The sequence below is a fragment of the Pinus tabuliformis genome, chromosome 2_2, assembly GCF_031772625.1.
Source record: "Pinus tabuliformis cultivar Carrire ecotype Pingquan chromosome 2_2, CPIR1, whole genome shotgun sequence".
Taxonomy (NCBI): Eukaryota; Viridiplantae; Streptophyta; class Pinopsida; order Pinales; family Pinaceae; genus Pinus; species Pinus tabuliformis.
Window position 1 is genome coordinate 1195048512 of NC_142300.1, and position 16321 is coordinate 1195064832.

Here is a 16321-nt window from a genome sequence, read left to right on the forward strand (position 1 = left end):
ACACACAAATAGATACACAGGATTTACGTGGTAAAACCTCGACAAGGTGCCAAGGAAACATCCACGGGGCAAGGGATTGGAATCTCTATTAATTCAACAATGATTCTCCAAGATTACATTTCTCGGGCATTCACTAGTTTTGTACAAGCCTCCTTCGTTACATAACTGCTATTTTAGTATAAAATTAACTAGTTACATTTTGACCCAAATTTACATAATTCGTTGTCAAACTTCCAACAGAATATGTTGAACACACACAAGCTTTTGAGTGTAAGGTAGTCCGCTTCCACCACTGATCTATCAAGCAACTGTACAAGACATTTCCAGGGAACTATAAACAACCAGCTTGGTTTTGGTAGTGTCCCTTATCTAATAGTAGCCGTTAGGCTTTGTTGCTACTTCTGGTTTTGGGGCAGGACCCAGACTGTTAATCTAAGTTTCTTCCCTAACTCTTTAAAAGATAATCTTGGCTCCGGGTTTTGTATGACCTGTAAATGTTTATTTTGTTGTTGGATTCGGAACTTTCAATGGAACTCTAATAAGATGACTTGTGTCAGTTTTCCAGCCCTTATTGCACATGTAGTTGTATTTAAGTTTCAAGAGGTATAAACAGTATCATCAACTCAGAAATTTAATTTTCAAGAACAATAAAACTAAAATGGCCATTTGCCTCTGTTTTCACAAATATTGTTATAAGTACATAACACCAACATTATATTACAGAATTATTGTTCACAGTGTATAATTGCAATTAAGGCAACACAAGAATACGAAAGATTAATCAGCTGGCAACAATGGAACCAATACAAAAATTAATAAAAACAGTTCACCATATTATCCATGCCTTTGATAGCTAATAAATATGCAACATCCCATTACAACTCATACAAATATAATGCTAGCAATATGAAAGAAAAACTGTTTTTCAATTAAATTAATATAAGCTCCATAACCATTCATAGATTTCAATTTTATCATTAAACATGGATATATTACTGATTAGTGATCACCGTTTATTTACTCTAGTGAATTGATGTGACACGAACGGAGTGGTCTGCCGACCCCGTCAGAAAAGTTTGCGACATTGGATGCCAATCCACTGATGTTATGGGAGCACCATGTGATAAAGTTTTCTGCCTTCTAGATTTTCCCTGAATCTATCAGAAAACCGAACGAACTGTATTAAGAATGGTCATGAGTAGTAGACAAATATAACAATATCATTAGAAAAAATATAAGGCATACCTTAGCCTTTCCGTGATAAAGTAAGTAAAGTACCTTCTTTATTATTCTAGATGGCCACATCTATAAAGGAATGAAAATGTAGGATACCTGTTTGTTTGAGTAGTTTTAACAAGTTTTCGAAAGAGAGGATACCTGATATAAGGGAGATGTCAACGTATTTGATGTTACAAGTAATCTCCTGCCATTTGTATCCAATGCCATTTCATGTCTAGGAAGCTTTGAGCTTCCTTGAGAAATAAATCTGTTCAAAAAGCTTGACATTTTGGCAATTAGTAAGTTGTAGGCATCCTGTCCTATCTAGTCTACTGTAAATCGTCATTCTGACCATAGTATGACTCCCTAATGTCTGCTGTTTCTTATTGTGCATTGCAATTTCAAAATGGTATTAATAAACTTTGGCTCTTCTAAATAACTGAGATCTGATATTCAAGTAGTAACCAGTATAGACTCAAGATAAACACGGGAAGCGAAGAGTTTCACAAAGTTGACCAAGGTTCCATTTCCACGGGCTTTACCTGGCCCATTAAGGTAGTCACTGGGTCATGTGGAGTTGGGGGTTGGATTTATGGTACGTGAAGGCAAGAACCACAGGACCATATTAAGTACCCAAGCCCACCCGATGTTCTCCTTAAGGCCCACCATTTTTTTTAATCAAGTTCTTAAATAAAGCACTTTCAATGCTCTGACATGGGGTGAAAACACCCCAAAGACATGCTTCCACGTTAATGTAGACAACAGAATTAATTATTGCAATCGACAAGGCTAGGTGCAAGTCCTGGGTAAATATCACAGGAAAAATGCCCTTCGGTTGTGGCATCGAAGCCAAGCATAGGGCCCACTTCATAAAGAAAGGGCTATTAACCAACTAAAACAAAAGATAACTCGATTGGAAACTTGGTATGTAAAATTCTTGGTTGCTATAAAATTGCAGTGTTCGTTTTCACAGTAATATCCATAAGGATAAGTTTAACAGCAATTCAATTGAAATTGCAATGGAATGATAAAAACATTGGTTGTCACCTGCTAGAATCTTGTGACCACAAAACCTGGCCTTGGTTGTGTATACTCCATTCAAAAATCTGAAAAATGGAAGATTTTGTTAGTGTAGACTTTCCTGCAAGAATGCATATATGTTGAACGCAATGATCAGAAATTAAATGTTTAAACACAATCATTTGGCTTAGTTAAGACTGGCAAAAGTAAAACACATATGTCCATCCATGTCAATTTTACCTTTCCATCTGAACCTAGGCTGAAAATGCTTGCTTCATCGGGTCCAAATTTGACACAACTTGCTGCTGAATCATGGGCAGGCCAGCCTGTTATTGGCAAGCCAGCAGACATGTCTTTTGCTTTGTCAAGGGCACAAATTGTACATGAGCTGTGCTGAAATTCATTTGTAAGCTAGAATTTCTTATTATGATAATTAATTGTGACTGATATACATATTTTCTCTTAGCATTTACTTTGTTTAGTTATGTAATCAAGCAATTACACATTAACAATTTAGCAGTACAAATAGAAATCACAATGCACAAGAGATAAGAGACACCAGAAATTAGGCCAGAGGCCAGGGCAAAACCCATCAATCCTTTTCTTGTAGATTCTTCATCAACAAGAGAAATCCAAGTCAAACTAACCAGTGATCCAAGTGCCAAGTCAGCTATCCAAATTCCAAACTTTGCCATGATTTGTCCACAAGATAGTGAGCCAATCTGTTTATACATGCCTGCCACATCATAGAGATATAGGTGACATAGAAAGCTTGCTTCATTACAGGGAACGGTGCCACAGGAACTCTCATCAGCACAGAGAAATATAACACAGGAACTTGCATCATCATATAGAGAAAACTCACATCATCACAGGGAAATATGTCACAGAAAATTCTAATTACAGAGAGCTTTAGATCTTCGTGTGTTACAAACAATAGGAGCCTCAGAACCTTCATTGATGTATGCTCAGATGTGTGTCCTTGGAGGAGAACGAATAACTCTTATTAATAGTCATTTCATGAGGTCGAACAGGTGTGAGTACTAGCTGAGCCGACTTGTTCCTTGGAGGGCCGACTTGGCAACTTGGAGGGACAAAATGACACTTACAAAAATTCAAATTTACTTTTTTTTTACAAGGGTCACGAAGAACATGCCCCTTTACATTTTCTTTTGAACAAAACAAAGCATGGCGAACATGCTCGAAAATAATAATAATTTTCTTCTTTTGTTTTTACATAAAATACATGTTGATACAAATAGAATGACAATGTACTGAACAAAGTTCGTATATACAACAATAATCTTCAGAATACTTCGAAGACAAAGAGATCCATTGTAGGACAAGTAATTGTATATTGAATAATATATAAAAGGATTGAAGAAATGATTACAATGAGGGTGAGGACCTGCTTATATACCCTTGGCACATACCCCTTCACCAATGGTCATGTCCTTAGAGACATACCTTTTCATTAACTAGTTACTAATTAATTAATCATTATTTATTATTATTATTGTTTTACATTATTTGTATTATTTTATATATATTTTATTCATAACAGACCCTCATTACAATTTCAACACACTGTACTATTTAAATTAAATGTATCTTTAAATATACATATATAAAATGTACATATAAATATTTACATGACTTTATATGACATTTAAATGTACACTTTAAATATTTATATTTTTAAATGACTTTTATGATCCTTTCCTAAGTCTAACTTAGGAAAAGCATGTTGATTAATTAACTAATTAATGTTGGCTGACGGACTAAGGCTTTCTAAAGAAAAGTGAATTATTTACTTTAGTGAATTATATCTAATCTCTACAGTGGATCTCAAGTGGGTTCAAATTTAATCCTAGCTATCCATCACTTTGGATATTAGGGTTAGCGATTTAGCTCAATGAGAAATTATAAAAGAAAGCCCAAGGAGAAGAGGAAGACATCAAATCATTGAGTGATTTTCTCAAGTGAAGAGTGAGAGACTCAAGGCTATGGACAAAAAAGTGTTGCAATAGGAAATTCCAGAGAAGGAGACTTGTGGAGGCCAAGTTGTTGAGGACCAATTTTGCAGAGGGCTAAGACTTAGCTAGAACGAGTTGAGGCTCGCATAGGGAGGACATATAAATTATGCCTAGGCTGAGGGTGAGAGGATCATCCAGCTCATGGACCATACAAGGGGTAGCTAGGAGTGAGGAAGTCGAGTTTACTGATTAGCATTTTTTAATAGGTCGAGTTTTTTTAGTTGGCTAGAACATTCTCTAATATTTGTGGGCTATTTTCACTATAAGGAAGCCCTTGTTTATTTTGAGAAATAAAGTGAAGAATAAATTGGAGGGTTTTATAATTTTCTGTTGTGTGATTGATTTTCTACTTGTGCTTATGCAACAAAATTTATTGTTAAATACTAAAATAGTAAATACCAGTGTATTTTTGTTCAACAATTTAAAAAATAATTTACTAGATTAAATATTTTTTTTTGGGTATAAAATTGCTTGGGATATATATTAGATTTGGTATTTAGGAATTTAACATGGTATTAGATCAATAAACTCTGAAGGAGTGGGAGATCAATTTATCACAGGTTTACAACAAAGAAATTTCTAGTTGTTAAATTTTTATTCTTTGGTTGAGTATTTGATTTGGGAGGATCGCTGCGACCGGGTTGAGATTTGAAGACCAATTGGAGAGTACATCCAACTACAATCCCTGGAAGGAGAGGATAACATTGGTACTAACGGAGAACGACACTTGGGAGTTTGTTGAACAAAAACTCATCCCTCCTACTTATGCTGCACAACTGGCCATTGATAATGAAATGGATGTAAAAGCTAAGAGGATTATTCTAAATGCAGTAAAGGATCACGTGATCCCTCATTTATTTGGAAAGAAGACTACCAAGGAGATGTGGGAGGCACTAATGAAACTATACTAGAGCGACAACCAAAATAGGAAGATGGTGCTGAAGGTGAAACTCAGGGGCACCAAGATGACTAGATCATATACAGTAGCATCTTATCTTACCAAGATCTCACAAGTTTCGTGATGAGTTGGTTGCAGTTGGGGAGGCCATGTCAGATTAAGAATTGGTGAGGACGAACTTGAATGGCTTCACTAAGTCACAAGCTCCCTTCATCAAAGGCATTGTGCTACGAGAAAAACTTCCCAATTGGGAGAGATTGTGGGATGATTTCACCCAAGAGGATATTCAAGAGTAATCTTTGCATGGAGACCAACATAGAGGTCATGATGAGAACCTTGCCCTTGCAGTCAAGCAAGGAAGAGCAAAGGGAAGACCAAGAAGAATACTAGTGGGGAGGCCACTTCTTAGGACGGAAAGAAGAAAGACATGAGCAAGGTGAAATGCTTTGCTTGTCATAAGATTGGCCATTATGCAGGTTAATGTTCGAACGAGAAAAAAGGCATAATATGTTGCAACATCAACAGACAAACAAGTTAGTGAGTTTGCTACCAAGTTCAAGGAGTTCTCATTGGTGTCTTGTCTTTTTGGCACTATAGCCAAGGGTGCATGGTTCTTAGGCAGTGGTCCTTCTTGTCACTTGATGGGATCATGAGAGTTGTTCACCAGTATTTTAGAGAGAGACTCAAAACTACATATGAAGCTTGGTAACAATGGCAGGTGTGTTGTAGAGGGTGTTGGGACTATTCAATTTAAATTAGCGTCAGGAGGTCCTTTGGAGGTGATAGATGCATTATATGTTCCAGAGCTAACCAAGAACCTACTCGCAGTCTCAACAATGGAGGAAAAATTGTATGAGGTCTATTTCCTAGATGACCGGGTACTTGTCAACCCGAGAGCTTATGGTCCAAGCTCAGAACAAGTGATTGAAAGTAGAGAGGGTAACTTGTACATGTTGAAGGCTCATCCTATATGTGCTCCAGTGCATGATAATGTCAACTTATGTGAGTTATGGCATAGGAGGATGGGTCACTTGCATCACAGATCTTTATGGATATTGAGGGAGATTGTCATTGGTCTCCTAGAGTTCAATGTAGAGTAATAGGGTGTGTGTAAGGGAAGTGCACTTGGCAAGTATGCCAAGACTACCTTTCCCAACTATTGAATTTTCTACAAGGTGAGCAGAAGAAAAATATTTTTTTGATCTGATAATACTACCTAATGATCTTCAATCAATTTATCTCATACCACTAATATCATTGGGCAATTATACATAGAAAATATCAACAATAAATGTAGCGGCAACAATAAAGATCATTGAAAGACAACCATGCACAATAGAGACAATATTTCTACCCAGGGAAACCCGACCTTGGGAGAAAACCCAACAACTTTTCTTTAGGAGAAAACATTCTTCAACAAGGTTTATTAATCAACAATTTTGTCTAGAAATCTGTGCCAATATCCAAATCAAACTACCAGTCAAACCTAGTCAAACTTCAAGTAGTCAACACTAGTAAAATGCTGGTCAAACTACTCAAATAGATCAGCAATCAATTTTGATCAGCATTCTAGTCAAACATGCTTGTGGTCCCTACAGCCCTGCGGCCTATGGCCTGCAGCGTTCTCTCTTGCTCAGCCAAAACATTCAATTCGTCCTCCTTTATGCACTCGTGCAGTTGTCCAAGAGACCTCAGAAATATGAAGAAGAAACTTGCTTTCTTGGTGGAGAAAATGAAATGTCACATTAATTATATATACTAGTCAAATGGGGTAAATTAGCCCAAGGGACACACCCTTTCATGTGGCTGGGCCGACTTGATGCCCCAAAAATAAATTTATTTTGATTTTTCTTCAAGACCAACTTAGGCATGTGGGAATACCTCCCGATGCTATAGAAAAACAACACTCCTTTTAGCAAGGGAGGTATTCTCCTTGGCTGTAACATATTTCCCCTTAGCTGAAATTTCTCCTCCATAAGAAAAGTTCATGAGCTTGTTACGTTAATGCATGTCTATAGATCACTCCATCCTGGAGTAGGCACTATGACTCCTTACATGCACGTTTATAGATCACTCCATCCTGGAGTAGGCAATGTGAATCCTGAGCCATTTAGCCCTGTTCAAATCAACATGCCTGGCCAAAGTCCTTTATGGTTCCTCTAGTAAATGTATCAATCTCCTTTGGTCAAATTAGCATGACCCAGACAAAGTCCTTCATGGCTTCTCAGGAGAGGATCTGCCCATAGACCATTTACCTCTAGCCAAACCAACATGTCCCAGCGAAAGTTCTTTATGGTTTCTCAAGTGAATTTCATTTATCTCCTTTGGTCAAATCAACATGACCCAACCAAGTCCTTGTTGAAATTCTGTTAGATGATAGAATTTCTTATCATGGTAATTACTTGAGATGATATGTATTATTTTCTTAGTTTTTATTGGTTTATTTATGTCATCAAGCAATTACACAATAGCAAAACATAAAGAACATATTGCATAAAAGATGAGACACCATAAATTAAGCTCCAAGCCAGGGCAAAACCCAACAAGGGGGAAAACCCAAAAATCCTTCTCTTATAGAATCAAATCAAAATGAAATATCCAAGACCAAGACCCAAAACTGCTACCAAAATATCAAGTCCAACCCTCCTCCAAGTTACCTTGAAAGTCAAAGTCAAACATGGTCAAACTATCCCAAATCTGGCCAACTCCTGAAATATTGGCCCTTGAAATTTTGGGCCTGCAATAAGCTCTGAAATTCGGCCTCCTTTTCATTGAAATTCCTCCACATGTGTGAGTTTCCTTTCCTCCTACTTCGTCCTTTTCTTTATTAGTTAGGATGATGAGTGAATGTACTCCAAAGTGATCGAAATGTCCTCTATATATATTTGTCCAGGAGGTCGAAAAGGTGGCTCTTGGAAGCCTCGGCTGACTTGTTCCCAAGGAGGGCCAACTTGTACATTTTGGTGGAATTTGACTCAATAAAAATTCAAAATTATTTTTCTTACAAATGTCCAAATGGGACATGATTCAAATACATTTTCTTTGACTCAAAATAATTTCTTTTTCTCTTATATGCATGAAGAACAAGCTTTGACCAAAAATAAATAATAATAAAAAAATATAAATATTACATTTTATTACATTATGAAGACTGACACTAGTTACATTTTCAACACTCCCTCTTAACTAGGGAGGTATTCATAATGACACAATACGATACTCTCAAGTTGAAATATTCATATAGGAAAGGATCCAAATTGATAAGCATCAATGATGATTTACATCATCATAATCAGCATTGTCAAAATAGGAAGGATTTAACTAACAAGCTCTATCTCTCCACTAGATCAGAGCACAATGTTGGGAGGCATAAAGTTGGACACCACTGCCTCTCTAGGCACATACCCCATTCAAATATTCACTAGGTATGTCCTCATAGGGCTATTTCCTAATTCACCAGGAAATATCGGTCCTCAAGGCTATTTTTATCTTGGATTAATATACAAAGTACAAATCGTCAAAGTATATCGACCCTAGATGCTTATCTAATCCACCATCCTCCTTACTAGTGCCTTTATTGAGGCTTACGATTGTTAGTCCTGGCCTAATACATGACACATGGAGAATACGGTATCAACCCTCACTCCCTCTCAACCAGGGAGGAGATCCTCACTCCCTCTCAAACATGGAGAAATAACCACAAGCTTGAGCTTGTCTCAAAAATATTCATCACTGCATCGACTACCTATTCTTTTGTGGAGATCTAATCATAGCTTCTCGACTTCTATAATGAACTTCGACCTTCCTGATTTTTGAACAATCTTCATATCGAATCCAATGTGTCATCAAATGGTTCATCAAGCATCTTATGGAGCCAAACTTCTTCATAGCTGATTTGCACAAGCCTTCACATCTTCTTTCTTCGTAGTGTAGCAGAATTCTGCTTCATGCTCTTCCAAGAAATCATATTAGCTCCCAATTATTAGTATTATCTTTATCAACATCGTTACTATCAACCTAATCAATATGTTCCTAAATCTAACCAATCAGAGTTCCCTCTTTCCAGCTAAATGTAGGTGAGCTTCTTCTCTTGTTCTGCCATCTACTTGACTTCTTCTTCCTCCTTAATCTTCATGTTCTACCATGTTCTTCCAATTCTTCCTTCTGCTAATCAAGATTAGATAGATCTTGTCTTGACTTGCAACCTCTATTAGAAGACTATGAAAGAACGAAGAGGCAAAGTACAGAGATAAAATAGCAACAATAATAATCAAAGAAAGGAGGTGTAGAATACTTATCTCTTTGAGAAGAGTCAACTCCCTCTTAATCTTGAATCTTTTCATCAACCTTGTGTCAACATGATGTCATTCTTGTCATTTTCAAGGGATAGGTGTTGGAAATACTGAGAGGGGGGTGAATTAATACTTCTTAGCAATTAACACTTTTTAATCAGAAAGGAAAAAGTCTGCAAAAAATCGTGATTTAATCCTAAAAACGCAATTTTTTTAACTAAATGATTTAATCCCCCAAATTTTTGGCGACTTTTTCACAAAGGAAAAAATCGCGATTTTTTCGTTATACTCCCGATTTCATTGGGAATCGACCCAAAAAGTCGGCCTCCCTTCCCAAGCCGCGGATAAAGAGGTCGCAAAGGTGAAAAAAACTGTAAATTGAAGCTTCCATCCATGCATTTTCACATTATTGCATTTTATTGTTTGTCATACTTCTTGCGAGCATAGCAATCTCATTTGTAACCTGTTAGTTTTGAGGTTAAGATATGTTTTTGTTTTCCAAGGAAAAACAAATCTTTATACTTCATATTTCTAGTTAGAAAGCAAAATATACATTGACTAAGGCTCCAGGCTTTCAGTGATCCAGACTCTAACAACCACTGCCCCTTCAAAAGATTACAAAAGTACCAAAAGGATAGGCATACAACAGTCTTACGTAGAAAGAACCCCACACCATCAAAAACATTGTTACAGTTGTTGAATGCTTCCAGAAGAAACAACAAAGAGGAGGTCATGAAGATCAAACAGAAACAACTTGTCCAAAAAACAAAACCAGTGCCTCAAAAAAGAACCCATTTTTCAGACAGGAACAAAGTACCTGTGAAATCTTGTGACAGCAAAGATCCTTCCTGCAATGAGAGCACATTTTGAAAGGGAATCTTCTTTAGTGGTGAACTCCCTGTAAATGTGGGGAAAGGTTATGTATCAGAAGTGGATTTTACCTCCAAGAGTTTTTGAATAATAGATGCCAAGGCTAGGTTAGTAATCTGACATCTACTGTTTTCTCAAAAAATAAGCAGCTTGGAGTCACCAAGTGTTAATTTTCACATCTACTGTGATATTCACTGTTAATTTTCATTGGACCTACCACCTAACACCTTATTACCCAAGCAGATTACAATCTACTGAATAAATGCATGACTTATTTCTTAATACAATTAGAGGAAACAAAAATTAAAAGGGGAAGAGCATCTCAATGACTGATTACTTGATGACTCATGATATACATTTATTATATTTTTTGTTGATATTTTGACTCTTGAGAGTTGAGACTCAGACATGACTCAAAATTCAGGAGTTGATTCACTATTTTGATATGTGATGTAGCACTAGACTTCATATACATATTATATATTAGCTCTCTTTACATGTTTATGAGGAAATGCATTTATTTGATGTTGTGAATACTCTAGATGTTAAAAAAAATAAAAATAAAAACGAATAATTTTGTGTTTTTTTAATTTTGCCGACTTTTTCAAAAAAACTCCCGACTTTGACGAGTTTTTAAACTTTTGGACCCTTGCTGAATTAATCCCGACTTCGACTTTTTCCACATTGGTCACTGCACACTGCATATCACTGTCATGACAAATCACTGCACAACAGCTGGCTGTCACTGCATGTCACTGCTCATGAATGAATAGTCATCAATGCACAACCACTGTCATCATCGTATGAGGCTGCACTTGATGCGGGAACCATCTGGCACTGCTGTCAAATGATGGTACAAACCAAGGTGCCTCAAGTCATCCCTATGACCTATAATCAGTGCTCTCAAGCTCTGTCTCCAGAGAGCTACCAGCATATATGTAAACACCGTTGTTTGATTGACCAAACCCTGCAAGATTTCAATTGTGTCACCATACACAAATCCCTAGGTCATTACTGTTATATATCTATGTAACTCAAACTATGAGTCAAGTCAAAACCAAGGTGTCAACTTACAGTCATATCTAGGTCTCAAGTCAATAGTAATGCATCACTGTCATATAGTGTCACAGTCAAGTATTCTCATTATAGAATGCTCACTATGTCTATCAATGTTTCACATCATAATCAAGGTACTTGTCATAGTTAGGTCAATGTCAAATCTAACTATAGTTCATTGTAACACATACATAAGTCACTGTTATCTTATTTCGCATTTCCATGCTTTTGTGTGTTTAGTTTGTCAAGTCCAAAAGTCAAGTTTCTATGTCAAATCATTATGTTACTGTTTCTATGTCGAATCATTCTGTCACTGTTTCATCACATAAGGCTAACAGTTACACGACATTTCAAAGGTTTTGGTTCACTTGTGTGCTCAAGGTATCTAAGTTACTATTGTTAAGATTACAAGATCACAAGTTCACTATTGTTGTGTATCAAGATAGCCACTTACCATGTCAAGTCAATGCTTATTTATCATTCAGTCCTTTTTGTCAAACAGGTCACTGTCATAACAATTATTATTATATGAAGATCTCCTTTGCTACAGTAATCAAGTCTGGAAAGTACTAAATCAACACATCAATTTGCACTTAAGATTGTGAAAAAAAAAATTGTCAATAAGAGATTGAACATAGGTCTGTAATTAGGGTGTTTGTAAGACAAAAATACACAGGATGTCTTCAAGCTGCTGTCAAGTCTGTGTGTCACTGTTTCATTAGGACAGTCTCAGAGATATTGTGGTTGTTAACTCACTCAAGGAAGGTTGTCATGCAACAGGGGCTCACACAGTCTCCCTGTCTTGCAACATAGGTCCTTTGCCATATTACTGTCAACACGGTATCTCAAGTTATTGTCAAATTACTGCCTTGTTCAAATCAAATCAGGGCATCATATAGCAAGGTTTCAAGTCAAGTCAAGTCATAGTCTTGGTAAGCAAGGCTGTTGTCATATAGTCACAACATTATGTCATTTTGTTACAACAGTCAAGATATCAATTCATGCAATCACTGTTCAAGGTCATTGTTCAATAAACAAATGTATTACTGCCCACTATGTCAATCAAAGTGCTGTCATGAAAGGTTATTTTTGTCACTGGTAAGACTACAAGGTACAAGACAGAGTATAAGGTCGGAAGTTATTTGATTCACTCCAGGAGAGAGACCGAAACTTCTTGGAACATCTGAACCTTAGTGATTAGGCAATAACAACACTTTTGTTTGCAAATTACTCCACAAGACTTGTGACCAGTGATAATAGGAAACCCTCGGTGGATATGTTTGTTACAGGCCTGTGGCCTAGCCCTAGTAGAGGGTCGAGGGTCTAACTTACCCTTTTCACTGCCCAAAACAATACAAAAGAGGAAACACATTCTAACTAGATGTGATACCTGGATGCCAAGAGCAAGAAAATGATTGTATCCAAGTTTCGCTGTCCCTAGCTCCTTTACAGTGCAATTACAGGCAGCCAAAATTTTCAGACAAAAAGAAATGTTATATCGTTGAAAAATTAATGTGTTTTGGGAGGCTTTAAGGTCTCTTTTTATAGGATTTCAGAGGGATAAGTAAGGGTTTCTTATTAGGTGAACGTTGGAGATGTTTAGAAGTTTAAGGATATTTTCTTTAGTTTTATTAATGTTATTTAACTTAATGCAAAACTTACCGTTATTTCTAAGGAAAACCCTCTTACCCTTTTTAATGAAGGTATATAGAGTTTTAAAGATGGATGACCCCTCTCATAATTGTGATGCCCCTTCATAAAATAATTAACCCTTACTAACCATTTAACATTTGTCTAGAAATATTTTCAATTCCACTAGAAATTTGAAATCAATGATTGGCTTAGTGCATATGGTCCTACCTAGGTTGTGAAGTCAATGATTGGTTTATTGCCTTTGGTTCTTGGAGTTATTCAAGTTATACGTGGTGAGATTACGGTGATAAACAATTTCATATATTGAAAACTGTAGGAGGAGGTGTCATGTCACTACCCCTTGGGGTTTTAGCCCAGAAATTGGGGTCACCAACTTCAATTGTGAATATCTCTCAAACTAGGAGGCCTCTCAGGGCGTACCACATATCAACAAAAACATATTTTCGAGGAGAATCTAATGACATAGATCTTCAACCCAAACTCAATGATTTGACCTATCAAAAACCCTCGACAAAGTTGGGGTACATCCTCAATCCAAGGAACCCAAACCCTAGGACTTGGGTTTTCAACCATCCAACAATATCGCTGCTATCTTGATGTAATCCAACAATTACTAAGAAGCGTTCGTTAACCATTTGAAATCAATGACTGATGTTTTTGGTTAAAGTCAAACCCAATCAACTCCATGGGTTGACAACAATGACAACACCATCCAACACTAGGTTCTTCTTTTTACAGCAGAAATGGTTAGTTAGGATTTTTGTTTCTAGGGTTTTCTAACTCAAACTTTTGCTAGGGTTTACAAACCCTAATTTCTTCAAAATCTTCAAGATCTGCCATTTTAGGAAATGCAAATTCTACAAGCATGCTATTGAGTTAGTTACAAAACCCTAGAGATGTTATTTATGTGCTTTCTATACAAGGGATTTCATTCCTTGATCATAAAACCTAGTCTACATATGCAAGGAGATAATTTGAATGCAAACATGTCAATGATCTTTACACAGGCCCTTTTTATGATGCATTGCTATCTTACAAGAGATCATTAGATTATTGTATTATATGCACTACAAATGAACAAGGTTTATACATACCTTTTCTAGTCTTACCTTATCCTTTCAGAGATTTGATCCTTCGATTTCTCTTGTTATGTACCAACTTACTACAACAAAGGTGCTTCAATCCTTTAACCATCACAAAAAGTTCTTTGGGCTGCTTGCTTTGTCTTGCTTCCTTTCAAATTTCACAGACAGGACTGAGGACAGCTTCATGGTGTAATTCATCCTCCTTTCAAGTATAAGTGTCGATGGCATAGTTGCTTCCCATACTTGTGTCAAAGATATAATCTTTATAAACCTTCAGATGTCTTGTTACAGTTCTTCACAGAGTTTGCAAGGTCTCAGCCTCTAATTGTTTTGGTCTCTTCCATAAATTATATGTTACAATCTTCTCATGAGCTCACATATAATTACAGTGCCTCATATATAATGTCACAAAATTCGCACTTTTTTACACACAGAAGAATTTCTCAGAGATACATGAATATGCAAGTCAGAGATAACTGTCCATAGGCGTTCAGATGTCTTCCACAGAATGTTTGGATTTGTCACTCGTTCAGATTTGTCATATACAGACTCTGCTCTTTATTGATTAGTTCAAATTACTGTAGTGAAGACTTCGCTATTCAGAGAATTCTTGGTATAGACTGTAAAACCCTTCTTCCAATCCTTGAAATACGTTGCTTCAACAAACTATTTAAACTCCAGAAAATTCAGATGGATCTTGGACAAGTATTATCAATTGGTGTCATCATCGATGCCTTCAAGAAGATACCTACCAAGCTCAGTTTAGTTACTTCTCCACAACTCTAGATATCATACATGATCTTCTTTTGAATTGTCAAAGAGATGCTCGGACTAGTTACAAATTTAGGTGTCACTTGAACAGGGATGTGGCATGATATAATGCAGACTTCAGAATTCTCTGAATCATCTTTTAAGGACATCTATTATAGTTCTTTAACCTGCATTGTCCCTTAGGAATTTTGTCTTGGATATCATGATATATTTCGTCATAGGTGGACTCTCATGAGCCTCAGAGAAGTGCCACAAGACTTTATCCAAATTGCAGAGATGTAAAGCTACAGGTATGCATTGTAGACTTGTCACAGGTACGTAGAGACATAAAACCACAAGTTCTTCAAGAAATTCACATATGGTCTCACAACTCTATAGGAATTGTGCCGTATTATACTTGGATACCCAAAATATAATACCTCAGTAAGTTTGAATTCCATAAAAGATATGATAATTCAAATCCACGTGTTGTCACAGTAACTCAGATGCCATAGAAATATGTTATCTTAACAAGCTTTGTATGCTTCGAATCATAAGGAGATAAGATACAGTTCACAGTGCCTTTAGAGACTTCTATAACATTCGTATAAACCTCAGAGAATACCAATTGCAAACTTTGGCCTTCTTCTTATCCATTTGAGCGAGGGTTAGAGATCAAATATAATCTCTGTTTTCATCCTTCAATAGTCCCTTTTCTTCGTTATTCCTCATTTTTTTGGATGTAATATAGATTGCTTCAGACTTGTGACTGAGTGTCATGATCCTTATAAAAGTGCCACAAAAATCGGTTCAAATTTTAGAGGTATGAAGCTTACAAATTTCATGCTACAGGTGGCTCGCATATGTGCTTTAGGATCTGGATTATTTTGCTACAGATCTCTTGGATGCCTGGCATGTCACAGAGGTATAGAAAGCTTGCTATAGAGACTTGATTTAGCACGGACAAACTTGCATCATCATCAAAAATTGGTGTCTTCGTATTCACAGAGATGAAAGGTACCACAAGCTGATTGAATACTGTGGAATAAGGTGTCTTGCAGCTTCAAACTCCATGCCACAGACCTGGATTTTCTTCTACAGAAGGGGACCAAATTTTTCCTTGTTATCTTGGCCTCTTACACTAGACTTTTGCACTGATTTCTTCCAGAATTAACCCTATTTAGGGCTTCTTCAATGGTGCTCATGTCTTCACAATAGCTCTGATACCATGTTGAAATTCTTGTTAAACTTTGGCAGCTTACGGATGGATTTCTCCTAGAAGAAATCATATCCTTCAGTTCTATTTGAACCGCCTATAACAAAATTTAATTTCTAACAATTCTAATATGAATTTCCAAAATTAGTAAGTCACATCTCAATTTGGAAGTGACTTTCCAAAAATAGAAAGCCATGTCTAAATGATCAATGATGATCTCGACATAT

The 16321-nt window shown here is 36.5% G+C and overlaps 1 protein-coding gene across 1 annotated transcript in view; it reads right to left on the bottom strand.

The window, feature by feature from the left end:
- Window positions 1–907: 907 nt before the first annotated feature.
- Window positions 908–16321, bottom strand: part of LOC149197781 (uncharacterized) — a 272825-nt gene continuing 257411 nt past the window's right edge. Inside the window, exons 12-15 of the mRNA XM_089405968.1 lie at window positions 2479–2591; window positions 2266–2324; window positions 1378–1486; window positions 908–1157 (exon numbers count right to left, since the gene is read on the bottom strand). Coding sequence (XP_089262094.1) covers window positions 1023–1157; window positions 1378–1486; window positions 2266–2324; window positions 2479–2591 — 416 coding nt within the window. The 3' untranslated portion in view covers window positions 908–1022. The remainder of the gene's footprint in view (window positions 1158–1377; window positions 1487–2265; window positions 2325–2478; window positions 2592–16321) is intronic.